The following is an 18,966-nucleotide window of genomic DNA, read 5'->3' as shown; positions in this document are numbered from 1 at the left end:
GAACTGAAGTGGAAAGAGGGAAGACAGAGGTTGGAGAACAGGTAATGAAGGTATGGACCGGAGTGCTTGCAACAGAAAGTTTAGCTTCCAAAGATGCTTTGCAGTGTGAGCTGATGTGATTTTTTTTTTGGAGGAAGCTTGTACAAGTAGTTGCGTGCTGCGTGAACGAGATGATGGTGGGAATTAGCTGAGAGAGACAAAACTGGGAGGGCAGATGATTTGAACGCTGCACAGACACTGTTGTGGGGATGTGCCTGTGTGGGTGGCAGTTTGGAGAGGGGAAGAAAAATTTGACTGTGTGACTTGTAAAGATCAGCTGCTGAGTGATGGACAGGTTCCTCATCATTTGACCTTGATGTGTCACTGAACTGAAGAAAGAGTAAATAAGCTCCTACTCTCTTTTTACTGTGCTTGGGTGCAGAATCAGTTCTGACTTGACTATAGTAGCTACGTAAACTTTTAAAGCAAGCTTTATGATACAAGTTTGCATTTGACAAACTTGTATTATGATAAGCAGTGTGGAATGGCATGCAAATTTAACTGTCTCTTTAGGTATCCACTTGGGTTATAGAAGAGGTTTTCTTTTTTGAGTATTAAATCTAGTTATGTGAAACCAATTTCAAGCTGCAATTTTGCCATAGTAACATGACTGTTAAGGATGAACTAGGGATACAGGTGGGAGCTTACTTTAAGAGGGAAACTTCAAAAGCTGTGATGTTCTGGATTTAAAGAATATTCACTTTGCTAGGAAAGGACAGTCAAACTGCCATTTATGTCAAGGGCTACTGGAGGAACAACAGCATCTTTGAAGCTTTTAATATGGGATCATAAAGTAATTCTGAACTGTTAGGAAAACAAGTCAGCTGATAGCCTTCGTATTGTGTTGTCTTTAAATTTGAATAGTTAACTGGTGCTCATGTATTATACTAAAGTATCTGAAGGCATGTAAACATGTGCATTATCTTCTATACCACTTTTAGTTTTTGCTTAAAGAGGGAGATGAAAGTAACAGTTGAAGAACATAGGATATCCTGACTCCCTCCTGTTGCTGCCACATAGCTCTTGGCTTATCCCTCTTCCCTCCTCCTTTTGCTGGCTGTGAAGCTTTTAGCTTGTATCTTGAGGATACCAGCAATTCTAATTTAAAAATGCAAAAGACTATATGTCAAGTTAGTTGAATCTAAACTGTTAAACTGCAAACCGAAATTGCCTGAATTATCTGCAAAGCTTGAAAATGTTTCTAACCTAATTCTGCTAGGACACGAAATACATTCCACATCACAACTATGTTCATCTAATCCTGCTGCCAAACTAGTCATTTGAGCAAATAACTAAAACGTTAGGTGCTCAGGCAAATGAGGCCAAGGCATTTGATCAACAAGTCGTTAGAGAAGAAATTTTTTATACACTGAAGTTTTCTCATTTGACAACACTCAGTAATTGAGTGCTGTGGCTTTGTAACCTGTTAGTGTTCAGCCTAACATTATTTAGTTGAAACTTCATTTTAAGAAAACTGCTTGAGTAAAGGCTACAGATCTACACTTGAGTTTATATGAAGTTAGAATTGTGTTGACTGCTGCATTATTGGCTGTGTTTAGTTCAGTAAGCCTTTTATTTCAGATATCACTGAAGCTGCTACCTGCATTTTCACCATTGTCCAGAGTAGTAGAAGTTCAAGTGTAAATCATGAGTTGTTTTCTTTAGGCTCCAGCTTAGTAGGACAATGTTTTTAAATTCACTGCTAGTGACGGTTTAAAGTTTAAAATGCCTCTTTGGAAAGCCATGGTGCTTTGGGAAACTTGCTTCTTGGACCTTTAGTAGTTGTTTTTCTGATCCTTCACCACCAGAGTTTGTTTTCTGAAGAAGCAAAATGCCTCTTACTAATTTTTCTGACAGCTAGAAGTGTCAATACTCTTTTTAGGTGAAAGGTAGCTTTGTTTGCATTTGGAAACACTAAAAAATGGAGTTTTGTGTAGTGTGGCCTTAGTACATGCAATAGCTGTTTTACCTTTTGGCGACAGATGGCATTAAACTGTTCTTGCTGCTTCACGTTGTAAGAGGCATCTGTACATGAAGCCGTTTGAAGGATGGCATTAGCCAAGTGTTCTAATAAGTGTCAAAATGCTACTAGGGAAGTTAATCATGAATATGAACAAATTTCCTGGATTGGGCAGAATTCACCCTTGTTTAAAAAATCTTTAATTAAAAGGTAGCCTAGCATATCTTGTGTTGCAGTATTTAGGTCATGCTGCAACTTTATAACGTATATGAACAGCTTGCCTTCTGGTTTACTTCTTAAAGCAAGAGAGACGAGAAGGATTCCTTATTAGCTGTTGCATTTTTCATACTTTAACTCAGGCAGATTTATCACTCGTGGATGTTAAACTAAAATATTGAGGTGAAGAAATAAGTCAGGATTTAAGAATGAGTGAGTGCACGGAAACTGGAAAACACAGGGCTCAGTTGAATGCAAACGGATTTTCTGTGTTTCCTGACTTTGTGCTTAATACTGTAACTGTTGCATACAATGTGTGTTGAGTGTTACTCACAGAAATCAACAATAAAAATAGACAGAAGTCTAGTTGGAAGGGACTACTAATATGAACCTTTCCTTTTGGTTGCTGAGATCAACTGTGACTGTTCCACAAATAAAAAAAATGAGGAAGAAACTATGCTAGCACTGAGTCATTGTTTACTGCAAATCCTTCCTTACGCAGTGTACCTTTCCTACAAAGGGAAGAAAAGAGAATTCTGGATAGCTGCAGTTTGCAAGTTGGGTAACAGATGAAGTACGTGGCCTCCACTGCCAGCTCCCAAGCTGTGATACAGGGAGCACTTCAGAGTGGGGTGCACGTGTGTTTTCCAGGTGGAGGTAGTGTTGGTACCTCCCATCCTGCCAGTGAGAAGGGACTTACTTGGGCCGTGCAATTCAAGTCATGTAAGTAGTTGCTGGTCTTAGACAGTAACCTGCCCTCTGACTAGGGAGTAATGCCTCAGGACAGATTGAGGACTTTACCTTAGCAAGGTGTGATTTCAGTGGGAAAGTGATCCTTTCCTTATATTTTTGCCCTTCGGGGGGAAGTTGTGCTCCTTTCTGACACCTCAAAATATGTGTGTTGTCTCAGTCAATGGTGAACTTTCTCAGCTGTCAAGGGAAGTTTATTGAGCTTTTGCGTGAAGAGGGGTAATTTCAGAAATACTCCTGCATGTGGGAGCCTTCTGTGCATGCCATCCTGATGCTCTACTCACCCTTCTCCTGGACTGTGGGAGTAGTAGCCAGCATAGCTGGAGTGTTGGCTTTGCAGATGGCATGTGCAGCAGGGGACACCCAGCTGTGGGAAAATGTTTTTCTGTCTTTAATTGGCCTGGGCTGCGTGACCTCATAAGAGATGGCAAAAGCTGCATTTCAGTGTTCCTGGGGAATTGGAGGCTTTTTGGGAAATGAAGGATTGGACAGGCTTTAGAAACTCAACTCCAACAAATCACGATAGTGTTGGGTTTTCTACTGAATGAATTGTTTCTTGGCATATAATTTTATTATGAATATTTTTAAATTTAATAAAATTAAATATTTTTCAAATTCTTTATCTGCTCCTTATTACTGAGAATGTTTTAAATGTAGATGCAGATCGGGTACTTTGACTGCACAGTCAGTCTTCTTGATTAGATTCTTCTAAATATAGGTTGTATTTTTTGTTCCTGTCCTTTTCCCCCAGCCACCACCCTTTTCCTGGCCTTAAGCAAACTGTCTTGTTCTTTTGCTTTACAGGCTCCAGATAAAAGGAAAGCATTAGAAGAGACCAAAGCCTACACAACTCAATCTCTAGCCAGCGTTGCTTATCAGATCAATGCACTGGCCAACAATGTATTACAACTGCTGGACATCCAAGCATCCCAGCTACGGCGGATGGAGTCCTCCATCAACCATATCTCCCAGGTAATTTTTTTTTTTTTTTTTTTTTTAAATAGAGGACTGACAATGTTGGAGGAGGCATTATATTGTTTCTTGTATTTTTGAGCTGGACAGTTTATGTTGACTTGTTTGAATTCTAACATGATAGAAAATGGTAAGGCTTTTTTCTTTTAGTATTTATGAAAGCCACTTTGTGATGGAGGTCATGACTGAAATAAAACAGTTCCTTTATCAAGAAGTGCTGGGATTATATCTGGTTTAAAGTAGGAGTTAATTATTAAGATTCCAATATCTGAAGCTGCAGTTGAGGGAGGGGTAGAGAGGAGGATTCTATTTCTAAAGGAAATCCAGATAGAAGTACCATATGAGCAGTAGTATTTTATTTAATGTTGCAACATATGCAGTAATCTCATTTATTTTCATACCCTTGCAGGATGTAATTTCGTGAGCTGTGTGGAGAGGGAGAGGGGTTCACATGCTGCCACTACCTGCTCAAGCCAAACTCCTTCCAAGCCAAGGCAGTTGGATGAGCGAGCTGACCTGACTTGTGCTGTGACTGCAGTATTGCTAGAGTTGATGCAGGGAGGACATGGAAGTAGATGATGGGAAAGTACAGGCCTGTCCCTGTCAGTGGCAACCTGTGTTCCCTTGGCTGGAGCTTCACCCTAGCTGGCTGCTGCTGAGGGGGGAGGGTTGCTGCTGCTGCCTGCCTTCTATCTGATCTGGCACTGGTCTGATTGTGTGGTAACTCAGCCAAAAAAATAAGTCTGCTGCATTTAACCCGGAGGTGGCTTACTGCATAATCAGGTGTGTGCCGTGCTAGTGCCAAGGAAGGGTGGGACAGGATCCACTCAGTTATTTCACCCTCACATTGCTGTTCTGAAGTGGGCTTGAGTGAATTGTTGAGGGCCCAGTGTCCACTCTGTCACATGCTCTTGTTGAAATTCAGTTGGATCTTCACTGGGCTTTGTCCTATGCCTATCTGAGACATTTCATAAACAAATCTCAGGATTCAACCCAAAATGTTCTTCAGCCCAGCCGGTGAATTTAAAACCTTTGTTGGTCAACCAGGACCCTGTTAGTGGTACACCTTAGACCAAATAATTGAAAGAAAGTGCTTCTAATGGCCTCTGCTGTCTCTCCCTGTAGGCCCTGCTAACCTCTGTTTACTGTTCTTTTAGACTAATAGTGGTTTCTTAAAAATTTTTCTGTTAAATGGCAGCATAGTGGTTTGCTGAAAACATGTCAGAAGGGAGAAGATTCCAGTGCATGGGGAAGGGCCCTCCTAGTAACAAACCTTTTGAAAAGGATTGTCCAGTTAGTATGTGCTAAGAACTACACAGTGTTAAAAACTGTATCAAGTATTTAAAAAAGCACCTGCCACTGCAACAGGGAAGTAGGAGGAAGTACAATTGCTGTAGATAAGTTTCTTGTTCTGTCAAGTATTCAGAGATTTCTTGATGCTAGGATTATGACTACTTCTGAAGAAATGAGTGGGTAAAGGACTGAACCTACAGGCTTTCCTAAGCATTGGATGCCCTTTTATACCGAGCACATCTTTTCTTATGTGTTTCAGAGCTGCAGTGTGTGTGAAGTGATTATTGTTAAATTCTCATTGGCCCACTGATATGACTAACCATGGAAAAAGCCGGAATGTTTGATACTAGCACAAGAGGTGTTAACCCTCTGTACTGTTTGCTGCTTGAATTGAAGGCACTATACTGAAAGCTATTGAGTCACCTGATACATGAACTGTTTGCTAAAGACTGTGAACAATCAGTACTTTGTAGAGCTTTTGAGGAGTGTTTAGCAAGGTCACTTGCTTGTTGCTTCTGTCCTGGTTGGTCTTTCCTGAAACGAATCCTTGCTTATAAATGAACCTCTGCAGACTAATTTTGTAGAATTAAACTGGATACAGATAATGCACACAATACCAGCTCAGCTATTTGCTTCGAAATGTTTCTGTTCAAATGCTTCAACTGTGTATCTTAAATCTGCTGTGCAGTTGCTTTGATACACTGTTTCTAAATTCTCTGAGGTCTCCAGAGTGCCTTTCCCTGTGTTTGTATCAGTCATGAATATTTTCATGCCACTAAAGCATGGGGCTGAACATATTCTCAAAATGGAATTGTTCTCCATGAAAGAAGTATGGCCTAGAAACACAGATCTGAGGCATTGCCAGTCAATTACTCAATTCTGGGTTTTGCAACATAGAGCAGATATCTGTGAAATGAGGTACAATTTGATAGTTTTTCTGGTTAAAGTACCTTTCTTCTTTCTATGGAAGAAAATCCTGTGGCTGCTATGACCTGCAGGCAGTTTCTGTTCCCCTACTGTGTTTCAGTTCTTTATGCATGTTTTCCAGAATGACTCTAGGCTAAATGGCTGGAGAGCTAATCCTGGTTAGTAGCCACTCAATATTTTTCCAAGCTATGTATCTTCTTCACTGGAAAAAGCACTCATGAAAGTTAGGTGATGGAGTGTTGTGTTATATTCTTGTTACTGGAGTTTAATTTTACAGATGGAAAGTTTGCTTGCTTTTATAGGAAAAAAAAATAATTCAGCTTTGGTTTCTTATTGAGAGCAAACAGAGAGGCTTCACATGAGTAATCATGCTGTGGTGAGGGAGCGTGGCTCTGAGCACACAGAGGCAGTGAACAGCTCCAGAAATGGCTTTCACGTAGCAGCCAGAGCAAAAGCCTGCCCCGCTGCATCTATGTTTTCTGCTGTCATAGTTGTCTTTCAGCTAGCTGTAAAGTGTGGGTCTGCAGTGACCTGCCACATAATTATTTACTACATCCAATATACAGAGCGGTGCACATATAGCTTGGCTCTTTGGCTTAAACCCCTGATATTGACTTTGAGCTTTGTCAAGCTGACTTGACCTTTCCAAGCTTCTCTGATATGGCAGAGCAGAGACTTGATCGCTGTTCTGGAGAAGTGTGCAAACCCTTCCAGTATAAGAGATCCTACTCATCCTATTAGGCAAGATTTGGGGGAAAAACATAGCAAGTCTATATGTTGGACCAACGTGAGTGTCAAGGCTTCACTAAAGGCATTAAGGTTAGCAAATGTGACATCCATCTACAAGGAAGGCCAGAAGGAGAGTGTGGGGAGCTACAGGCCTGTCAGTCTGACTTTGGTGCCGGGGAAGGTTATGGAGCAGATCATCTTGAGTGCCATCATGTGGCACGTACAGGACAACCAGGTGATCAGGCCCAGTCAGCATGAGTTTGAAAGGCAGGTCCTGCTTGACTAACCTGATCTCCTTCTTTGACAAGGTGACCTGCTCAGTGGATGAGGAAAAGGCTGTGGATGTTGTCTGCCTTGACTTTAGTAAAGCCTTTGACACTGTTTCCCACAGCATTCTCCTGGAGGAACTGGCTGCTCATGGCTTGGACGGGTATACTCTTCACTGGGTAAAAAGATGGCTGGACAGTCAGGCCCAAAGAGTTGTGGCGAATAGAGTTAAATCCAGTTGGTGGCTGGTCACAAGTGGTGTTCCCCGGGGCTCAGTATTGGGGCTAGTTCTGTTTAATATCTTTATCAATGATCTGGACGAGGGGATCAAGTGCACCCTCAGTAAGTTTGCAGATGACACCAAGTTGGGCTGGAGTGTTGATCTGCTTGAGGGTAGGAAGGCTCTACAGAGGGATCTGGACAGGCTGGATTGATGGGCTGAGGCCAACTGTATGAGGTTCAATAAGACTAAGTGTTGGGTCCTGCAGTTAGGTCGCAACAACCCCATGCAACGCTACAGGCTTGGGGAAGAGTGGCTGGAAAGCTGCCTGGAGGAAAAGGACATGGGGGTGCTGGTTGACAGCCGGCTGCATATGAGCCAGCAGTTTGCCCAGGTGTCCAAGAAGGCCAATAGCATCCTGGCTTGTATCAGCAATAGTGTGGCCAGCAGGAGCAGGGAAGTGATTGTTCCCCTGTACGCGGCACTGGTGAGGCTGCACCTTGAGTACTGTGTTCAGTTTTGGGCCGCTCACTACAAAGAAGGACACTGAGGTGCTGGACCGTGTCCAGAGAAGGGCAACCAAGTTGGTGAAGGGTCTAGAGCACAAGTCTTATGAGGAGCAGCTGAGGGACCTGGGGTTGTTTAGCCTGGAGAAAAGGAGGCTGAGGGGAGACCTTATCGCTCTCTACAACTACCTGAAAGGAGGTTGTAGCGAGGTGGGAATCGGTCTCTTCTCCCAAGTAGCAAGCGATAGGACAAGAGGAAACGGCCTCAAGTTGTGTCAGGGGAGGTTTAGATTGGGTATTAGGAAAAATTTCTTCACCAAAAGGGTTGTCAAGCATTGGAACAGGCTGCCCAGGGAAGTGGTTGTGTGACCATTCCTGGAGGTATTTAAAAGATGTGTAGACATGGTGCTTGGGGACATGGTTTAGTGGTGGACTTGGCAGTGTTAGGTTAATGGTTGGACTCAATGACCTTAGGTCTTTTCCAGCCTAAACGATTCTATGTTTATATATATCTCTAGACTCCTCACTACAAGCTTTCTGTTGCAGTCACTGTTACATTGCGTATTTCTGTCTGTTCTTATTTGGTGCTTTAGTTTTGTTTTTATTTGTCTTGAGAATGGCCATACTTACAAGGGAAGTTTCGAGTAGGAGTTGAGCTAGTTTTGATCCAAGATGTGAAAGCAGAGCCAGCCTGAGTGCCGCGCTGTTACAGTGTGCCATCTCAGCTTTCCTTATGGGGCACTGGTGTAAAAAGGCAGTGGAGGAAGAACTTGAGCCCCATGTGGTTCCTATCAGCAATCACTGCTGACTTGTCCATCCACAAATGCTAGGTAGTAGCAGAGCAGCAGTTTTGCTATGGTATAGAGTGTCTTTAGTTGCAGTGACCAAAAAGAAATTTTCCTTGAAGAAGTTTGAACAGCAATAGCCAGGTGTTTTGCTTTCTTTGTAGCATCTGAAGTGTAAGGTGTCTGGAATAGGCAATATTTTCTTTTGTAGTGATTTTAGGGAAGATGGGTGAATGCATGGACTGGGCAGTGAAAGAGGAAAGGAGAAACTGAGGGTCAGCCTGCAATGGGAGACACCAGGAAGGACCTTGGACATTGAGGTGGGGAAGGAATGAAGACCTTAACATTCAGCATAAGATATTTCTTAAGGTGTGCTGCAGCTAAATAAACCCAGGATTTTTTTCATGTACCCTGATGATGAATTAAGCAAGACACTGTATATTTGTGCTCTGAATGCAGTTTATGCTTCCTTATGTTTATTTCCTATGTGTATTAAATGAAATTCTGGTTTGCTGTTTAAACTTATGTTGTTCATTTGTGCCATTCTTGCATGGGTCCCTGAGCCAATGAGTTAATTCTTTAAAAACCAAAATTAAAAAATCCTCTCGTATCCCTCCATTCTGAAAATCAGTGTCTTTTAGCAGAGGAGTTAAAAATTCACCGTTTCACAGCTTGAATATTTGACTAGGGAAAGCTGTTCCTTTAGAAATTTGGGCCTATGTTCTTTTGCTCTTTTGACTTACTGTTTCTTGGTTGTTCTCCTCTCTTCCCCTCTTGGAAAGAAGAGCTGACTTAAACATGTACTTTAAGATAAATTTTTTTGCTGCTTCACTTCCACAAACTTCAAGAGAATGAAGATGGGACAGCCAGATTTGTCAGAGGAGAGAGAGGTTGACAGGGAGACCCTTGTTTACTGTGTCAAAACTGAAAAATGTAACAGATCAGTGCTCACGTTTATATCGGAGCAGCTGCAGTACTGGGTGTAGCAACTATTCCTTTTTTTTTTTTTTTTTTTCTTCCTGGACATAAACAGTTTTAAAATAGCTCAGTATTTAAATCCGTGCCTCTTGAAGCAAGCAATAGACTCCTTTTTAAGAAATGATGATTTGCACCAGGAGACACTGCACCCCTTAAACGTTCAGTGTTAAGACTTTCTTTGGCCTCTGAAGCTCTCCTCTAACGCAAAATAGGGGCTATTACAAAACAACATGTTCTGAAAGCATAAATCTCAGCAAAAAAAAAAAAAAAGTGCATCTTTTGTCACCATTAAAAGTTAGAAGCTTTTAGAACTAAAAAAAAAAAAATAAAATAAACCCCCTGAATTAGTTTAGAAGAATCTTGCCTGTCACCATCCATGTCTAATTCATTGCATGTGTAATTCAAATACTGCATGCAAGCAGAAGCTGAATGCCTTCTGTTTCTATGGTGTGGTTGTCTAGCTAAAGTCAGGGGCAATAATGAAATACAGAGATGTTATCTTTTCTTGTAGGACTTCTGAAACTTACAGCTGTAGCCTGTGTTGAATCACTCATACACACCATACACACTACCCCCATCCCCAAATACTAAGGCCTTTTCCATTGGGTGAGCAACCAGTTAGGACTGATGTGGATTAGTTTTCTGAGAAGCTCTGCTGAAGATGTTCTGGGGCTTGAAGGGGTGAGCTTCTAAGTAGTAGCAGGTTGAGAACACAATAACTGGTGTTTGCCAGGAAAGAAAAGCACAAGAGCTGTGAGGTGCTCAGCAGGTCTCTGATGTTTGAAGAGGCATAAGGCAGTGCATGTACAGTGGGGACTCTTATGTTTGAGTTTGTGGGAAAGAGCTTTCTTTCAGAGTGTGTCTTTCTGTCCTTTGGATTAATGTGATACTGCATTCATGGATTGTGGTATATGATAACAACACAGTTCAAATTCATGTTTGAAAGCCAAGAAGTAGAAAGAAGGTAGAAAATGTGACAAATCATCTGCTGATGAATGTGGGTGGTTATGCCTAGAAACAAGCAATTATGTAAAGTACTTTAGTACACTTGTGGATGGGAGCAAAAGACCTCTCTAGATCCTCTTAGTGATGACAGTGCTTCCAAAGGACAGCTGTCCAGGTACTTTTACCCTGAAGTTGCCTCTTTAAAAAGAAGAGGATGCTTAAAACTCTGGTCTTGTTCTCTGACATGAAGAACATATGGACTGGACAAAAGAACTGTTAAATGGAAAGAAAATTATCCAGAACTAGCAAATGGTTGATGGCTGCTAACAAGCAGGGTCGATACTGGAGCCCACGCTGTTCAGAATATTCTTTGGAGACCATCCGGGATGTAAAGCATGTCCTCAGCAAATCTGGGGATAACTCCAAATTAGGAAAGGTGATTCATATGCTGAATGGCAGAGCTTCAGTGCAGAGGAACCTTGAGAAACTTCAGGACTGAGCCAGCAAAAACCTTGGGGAAACGAGGCAAGGTGCAAGGCCTTGCACCGGAGGTGGAATAACTCCCAGCACATACAAATGCACGGGGGTGACTGTGTGAGTAGCAGTCCTGCTGAAAAGGAGCTGGTGTGCTGGTGGATGCTGTGCTTAGCGTGAGCCAACAACACAAGGCCATCTGAATAAGTGAAACAGTGTGGCAGGGCTGCCTTGGGAAGAGTGTCGCTGGCAGATGAGGAGCAGTGATTATCATCTGCACTGCAATGATGAGACTTCACCTGGAGTGCTATGTCTGGGGTTTTTTGTGTCTCCCATGCCTTGTTCAAGAGTGATTTAGGGACACTGGAGATAGTCAGCAGAGAGGGATGCTGAGATGGTCAGGGACATGGAGCGTGCAGCCTACAAGGAGAGGTTGAAGGAGTTGTGCTTGTTTAGTCTGACAAAGAGGAAGCAAAGCAGTGATGTAATGGTAGCCTACAGATACTGAAGTCTGGCTCTGTCATCTTTGCAGTTAGTCTTTCTCTTGGTAGTGGCAGTGTAATGGTGAACAGTTAGCCACAAGTTGAAGCTTGGCGTGTTAGTACATGGAGTTGGGAAAATCCTTTTTATTTTGGAGTGTGATGCAGCACTGGAACAGGTTACCCTCTGGTGTGACTCTTTTCAGCGTTACACTGCAGTAGCTGGATATATCCTAAAATCTGACTCTGTATCCTTGTAAGGCACATCATAAGCTATAGGAACTAAATGGTGAGGGGAGAGACCATTGCAAAGTCAGGGGAGTAACTGCCGCTCCATGTCTACAAATTCTTGTAAGCTCTACTTCCATACAAACTTTTCCTTTCTGCATGTCCCAAAGTGTGTGACAAGACTAAGTGTTTCTCCAGGAACTAGAGCATCATCTAATGTTGTATACATTAGAAAGATAATGTCTTCTCTCTGGTTCTTTTGGACTGCCCTTGCTTGTCAGCAGACACAAATATTCTAAATATGGCAAAGAAACTTGCACCTTTTGTTTAGATTAACCTTGCCTTGGGTGATGTTCCCTCTCCTAATAAAGTGCTGACAGTTATCTCTGTGGCCTTTGCTTCACATCCTGTTCTTCCTGTATTCTCCGTGATAGAGGCTAAGGCTCCAAGAAATTGTACTGTGCTTGCTCTGGTTATCTGTCTGCTTATGAAAATTATTGTTAACTTTGTGCATATCAGCTTCTACATGATATGTATGAATTGCTCAGAATGTAGTATAATGTGTAAGGGTTGCCTTGTCAGCTGTTCTGTTGAGAAATTCCCGTCATGACCACAAATGAATACGCATAGGATCTGTCTGTAATTCCTGTACAGTTCAGCTGATGTAGTATAAAAAACCCAACACGTGACCAACAAAAGAAAATCAAAACAAAACAAAAACACCCCATGATACTTAGTTATGTACACCTATGAGAGAGCAACCACAACTGTCAGCCTTTCTGTGATGGGGAAGGGCAGTTTCTTTGATGGAGAAGAAGAAACTGACACAGAAACTTTGTTTCCTGTCATTCTTTATTCCCCCTTTTTTTGTGTGAATGCAGGGTTTGAATGTGTTTTTGGGGAATGGGGGAAGTTGCTAACTTTAATAGCCATTGACTGTAATGAATTCCTTCATATGCTGATTCCCATTTCACAGTCTGGTAGAAGGGCAGTCTGAATGCATTGTTTTCAATGTGTTTTAGACCATTAAAACCTCCTTTCTGCTGAATCGGTATTTGGCCGTAAGCTCTAGATACATCATTAAATGCTAAATTAAGAGGCTTGATGCAGCCTCTTGTTTTCTGAAATCAAGGTCCAAAATCCCAGGACTGTGAACATTACTCTGAAAGGCCTTTTTGATAATTTTGTGCAACAAAGGAGTCAAGGGTGTTTGTGCAATCTTTCTTTTTTAATGAAAACCTCTCATATCTGGAAGATATACCACATAAATGAAACGCATCACTAACCTGCTGTAAAGTCACATATTGGACTTTTCAAGGAGGTTTTTTTTTTTCCTTCAGATGTGTCTGATTAGATTGTTGCCTGAAATTAATTTTCCTTCTATTTCAAGTCTCAGTAAACCAGCAGTCTTCACATGTGAACAGCTCCTCTTTTACGTTGAATTAGTGTTTTCTTATCTCTGTCGATGTTTTAGTGGCATAAGGGCAAAGCAAAAAGGAAATGCAGTGTATGAGGTGATGGTTATAAGAACATTGTGTCTAATACAGCAGCAGGTAACCACCTACTAAAGCATTAAGTTGGTCACCATATCTGCACCATCCAATGCAGCTATTTGGGATGTTGGTTTTCATGGTAGCTGATTAGTGTTATGCTTGAGCTTGAATATATTTGAGGAAAAGCAAGTACAAGAAGCTTATTGTGGAGCAGACGAGTCTTGGTTGTACTGCATCAGTGAAGCTACCTGTCTTCATAATCTGCCACTCAAGCACTTGAACATGTGCTGTTGGGTGCTTGTGGCTGGACTTCTGCCATTCAGAAGGGAATTGCTTAGTGCTTTCTGCTGGCTGGTTTTATTGGGGGGCACATAAGTGTTTAGTTAATGTTCATCTGCAGATGGAAAACCAAGTAATGATTCATGTGAGTGGTTTATAAGGCAGCAGTAACATTCTGCCACTCCTTATACTGCTGCTGGTTTGACTTTATTCTCTTTACTAGCAGCCTTTTGGGACCCAATTGTATGTTATGCATGTCTTGTAAAAGCCCCCTTACAGGTTATACATGCAGTGAACAAACTCTTTTATTAGTTCAGTTCATGGGAGGTATATAAATGACTTATTAGCTGCTCTTCTATAGCTGGGACAACTTCTGTTGTTATATTGTAACTTTGAAAAAGTGTGTATGAAGTATGGAAATCTATCCAACTGTGTTAATCTTATCAAACACTTGTCATGTGGCTGCTGTGCCCCAGTGTGTCTCCTTTCCCCAACAACATCTGGGACAGTATGATCTCTGCATCACTGGGGCAGTTGCAGAGCACAAAGTGGAAAGTTTCCCTTTACTGTAATGGAAAAAAGTGTGTGTGAAATTATATTAATTTATATAATTTATGGCTAAACGCATAATAGAAATAGGTTACCATGAATATTATTTTTTCAGAACTACTTATTCCACTGGAGAATATTGTTGATTCTTAACTGACCCTGCTGCTAGTACCATCATGGAAAGGGTGTCATGGTGGTATTGGAAATAAAATAGTAGATTTGTTTGGTTAAAAGCTGTGCTGTATGTAGGGTTTTTCTTTTTTGAGAAAAATTAGAGTATGTTTTGGACTACCACAGTTTGACAACTAGTGGAGGCCGTGATTTGCTTTTTCACTCATTCCCATTTGGAATGCTGGCTGTGCATGTAGAAGTAATCACCATAACAGTATGTCTGCCTCTTCCTCAGTTTCAAAAAATAGATTACTAAAGCTGTCATTTTCCTTTCTAATGTTCATTCCTGGTTCCAGCAAACAGTTAACATTATTAAATAATTTTGCCTAGTATTGTGCCTAATTATATCTCGTGCGCACAAAAATGTAAGTAGTATATGACCATAGAATCACACATCTTGAATTTTGTTTGCTTTCTCTTTGAGAATCAGCTAAATAGCTATGACTTTTTCCTGAATGTACCCTTGTATGAATGCTAATGTGCAGTGGTTGTGTAGCTTCACCTGTTCATGCCTAAAAGCACTTGCTTTTTCCCCACCACGTGTTGTCCTGGGATGGTTATTTACAAAGGATCCATCAGTACAATTCAGTGTGGTGTCACACGGGGATTGAAGCATAGCTTGCTGTTTCTTTTAACTGGCTTCTCTGTTCCTTACTTGCAAGAGAAAACTAATGTCTTGTCAACCTGATCTTGTCACACTATCTCAAATTTCTCTATGTGGCAAAACCAGGAGCACCAACGGTGTGATTAAAAACTATCAGGCTTCTATACAAAGTGAGGACAAGTAGGATGGGGACTTTAGAGTTAAGAGGGGTCATGATGGAAATAATAAAACATATCATTGCTTCAGGAATGGTCATTTGGGCTATCTTTTGAAAATATAAGAACAAGGAAATATTGAATAATGACTGAAAGGCTTGATTTGATCATAGGAAATTCTGCTTTCTTGTTGAACTCAGTGTCTTATTGGATTGTTTTTTCTTCTTTTTAAGTTGTATTTTTGAACTATGTTCAAAACTAGGCTGTATAAGGTTGCAGCGTAAGCCTTCAAACCACAAATCAACCTCTATTTGACTGGAAAGGGGATAAATGTTGTCTTTGGGAAGCCGGTCCTTCTTTGTCCATTTATAGGATTTTCTTACATGTGTTGTTGAGTCAAGTATTGGGCAAGATGCAGCAATGGCCAGATGTAGTACAGGACTAAAAGAGAAGAGCTGTGCTGTGGATAAGGCTCGTCTCCTAAACTAGGCTGGAAAAGGTGTTACTGAAGTTTTTGAGCAGTATACTTATCTAATAGCTGATAGGTTGTGTATTGTAAGCTAATAACATGCCAGCTCATGTGGACTAGTAAATTGTTTATTCCTCTTAATTAGAAGAAATTAAAGTACTATTTAAACCTGGATGTTTTTTAAAAAATAAACTTAGCTTGAAATTCTGCAGTTGATCTGCATGTGTGTCTTAGCAGATGAAACATGGCATTTGAGAGGGGATGAACAGTAGAAATGTTATGTTATTCTAGTGCTCCAACATAGGGCACTTTTTGCCTGCTATGGGGATGAGTGAGATGCTGAAGTAACTGAGGACAGTCTCCATTTGGGAGGTGAAACCTGTAAGTCGTACCAGAAATGTGCTATCTTCATGTAATTTTGGGTATTAAGGTAAAGAGACAAGTCCAGTCAATAGCCTGAAACAAATTAGACTTTTTCAACTATCTAATCTCTTACCTGTGCCACTGTGTTTGGATTTAAGTTTCCTCATAACACCCTAAATCTCATGTGAAGAGACAGCACTGACAGGGTTATAAGCCTGTAAGCTGACAGGAGCTAGACCATCCTTTATTTTACTTGTTCCTCTCTGCACACTGAGGATGGTCTGCTCACCACTTACGTATCACTGTTTTAGTCTCTTCCTAAATTGATGTATAATTAACCATAACTGATTCTGTGCTTTATGAATGGTGTTCCATCCATCATCCTGTAGACATGTCCATTAGTGCCTTATTTTGTCAGTAGCATGACAGCTGACCACAAAAGTCCTTGTCTTTCATATATTACAGTTTTGAAGCATCCCTGATATAGAGGTAGTATTTGGTGCTACTCTGGCACCTGGATGCTAAAACGGGGGAGAGAACTTCTGGGGTTGTTCATGGTGTTTTTGTTAAAATAATGTACTTTTCTCTTTTCTTAGTACAGGCTGTGGCACATTAACAAATAATGAAACTTCAGGAAGTGGGGGATGGTTTCCTTAAGCTCTCACTGAGAGAAATTCAAGTTCAATCACTTGGGATTTTGCTGCTTTAAGCATTCCTCCTGCAGTGCAGTGTGCCTCTTGGCTGGCAGAGAGAATTATCAAGCTTCAGTCCCAGTTAGCTTGCTGCTTATGTCTAGACCTCCAGCCCTGGGAGCAAAAGGAGCTTGATGGGACCACAACTCCAAGTTACTTGCATCTTATTTTCAGTTCAATATCTTTATGAAACTGTATTTCCCTAGGCTGATTAAATGTGTAGTCCTTCAGTTAATGCAGAAACTCTTCAGAGATCCTCTCTACTAGAGCTGGCTGAATTACTTGGAATAAATATACCTAATGCATTTATTCTTTTGGAAATTATTTGAAAAACTTTTTAAACGCTGTTTTCCATGTGAAATGTTTGTCTGAAATAAGATTGAGAATGGTGCTGACTGGTCCGTATTGGATAATGACAAGTCATCTAGTTCAATAGTGTTTAAAAACCATCATCTGGTCAGTAGAAACAGAATAAAGACAATGTGATGTGATTTTTTTTTTTCTTTTTTTTTTCCCAAATGCATTTTTAGAAAGCAGAGGTTCTGCAAACAATTATGTGACTTAAGCAAACATCCTGGAAAAACAGACTGTGAACAGCCTGCAGATCTTACTTGAATAAAGATACTTTTCCTGTGTACTCTTCCCCTCCTGCCCATTTGCCTACATTTCTTCACTGTGGTAGTTCTTAAAACAAATGCATAGTTGTTGTTTACATTAGCTATATAATTCTGGGAATAAACACCATCTGTATTGCTGAGTGGATATACACAACTTAAATCCAAAAACTACATTGACCTCACTCAGGAAAACCAGGCTTTACCAAACTAGTGGGGAGCAGGCAGGCCACAGAAGTTGCACAGCTGTCTTTCCTGTGCAGCTAAGTTTCTTGCAGAAGTTCAGTAACTCTTCAGCATGTGCTTAGCTGTCCAATATTGCACAGGTCAGTGGCCAGTCATGCACGAGTCCATCGTGGTTGTTATTGTGGAGCTGTAAGGCCTTCTGTTGAAATGCTGTGGTGCAGTTCAGAGGCTTGTAACCCACCACAGTGTTTGGAGCACCTTTCCCAGGGCACCAGTGTACCTTTCTCAGTTAGCTTTAAACACTTCATTGGTCAGTATTTGTGTAGTCTATGTCTAACTTTTGCCTCCAGTGAGATTAAAAGATGGCCAGGCTCTTTTTTTCCTGCTGTTCTCTTGTGCCAGACAGTGTTTTGTTCTCTGCTCCCCCTGCCCCTGCCCCCGCCCCCACCAATTGTGGACTCAAATATGATGGAGACAAGATCTTGAAAACCACAGACTTCTGGCTGCTTCTTTCTACAGGCTTCATTCTGTATGACATCCCCAATGGCTGATGCTCTTCTCCCCAAGCGTTTGCAATCAAGTTTAATCATTGCACTAATAACTGCACAGTGGAAATGTCTAATTTCTGAACACATGATCAGTCTGACTAATGAATTTACTGTAACGGTAGTGAGATAACGCATTCAGCAGCGGGGACGTACTGACGTCCTCCTCTCTGTGCCTACACACAAGACTGCTCTTCAAGACTTGTACTGCCTTTCAGCCTGCCATCAGGCTGCAGCATTTGTGTTCAGGTGCACTTGCACAGGATTGAGCCAAGAACTTGCTGCTGGGTGCATGCATGTACAAGTCTGAGAGGTGGTCCTGGAGGAGGGGTTGACTGGTGGCGTGGTTTCTTCTTGGGCCAGGGTCCTTTGCCAGAGTGTCCAGCCTTAGTCTGGAAAAGTTTTGACTAGGGAAGACTGTGGCTCATAACGGAATAAGTGCTGCTAGGACTGTTGAGGCCATGTGGATGTTCTCAGTAGATATAACTGCAGTACTGCATATCAGTCGTGGCCAAGAGTAGGAGGCTAAGGGAAATCCATTTACAGAAACAATGTGCAACTTCCTGTTCTAGTTGTGTGTGGAAATTAAAATGGCAATGGAGAAGTAGAGCAGCCCTAGCAATTCCATCTCTGCCCCGTCCCTTCCTCCCCACCCTGTTAAACTAGTAAGCGTCATACATGCTTGTGATTTGGTTGTCTGTCTTCTGCTTTTACTTAATATATCCCAAATTACAAGAAGTCTGTATGACTTAGTCCAAAATAGTAACACAGTCTTAGGAAACATGTGAGGAAATTTTTGTTAACTCTCCTTTTTTGCTAGAATATCTTAATAGGCTTCTATGTACAATGCTGTGGAAACTGGGATTTCAGAAGAAGATTGAGCTGAGTGAAGTTCATGATGCTTCTAAGCTTGTCCTCTGTTGACGTACCTTCAGAAGAGATAGCTGGTTACTGAAGGGGGTTTGTGAAAGGGGAGACTGAGTCAGAGTTGAACTGTCTTGTTCTATGTTTGTCTTTGAAAACAAAAGTGAGGAGCTTGTCACATCCTAGTTTTTTTGATATTAAAGTGACATGGAAG

The 18,966-nt window shown here is 41.3% G+C and overlaps 1 protein-coding gene across 13 annotated transcripts in view; it reads left to right on the top strand.

The window, feature by feature from the left end:
- Positions 1-18,966, top strand: part of ABI1 (abl interactor 1) — an 85,523-nt gene that overhangs the window by 21,343 nt on the left and 45,214 nt on the right. For all 13 annotated transcript variants that reach the window (XM_030009580.2, XM_030009582.2, XM_030009579.2 and 10 more), the window contains exon 2: positions 3,770-3,937. In XM_030009580.2, coding sequence (XP_029865440.1) covers positions 3,770-3,937 — 168 coding nt within the window. The remainder of the gene's footprint in view (positions 1-3,769; positions 3,938-18,966) is intronic.

Source organism: Aquila chrysaetos, chromosome 3 (assembly GCF_900496995.4).
Source record: "Aquila chrysaetos chrysaetos chromosome 3, bAquChr1.4, whole genome shotgun sequence".
In the NCBI taxonomy this organism is placed as follows: Eukaryota; Metazoa; Chordata; class Aves; order Accipitriformes; family Accipitridae; genus Aquila; species Aquila chrysaetos.
The sequence above is the reverse complement of the archived record's forward strand: the minus strand, read 5'-3'. Positions and strand labels throughout refer to the sequence as shown.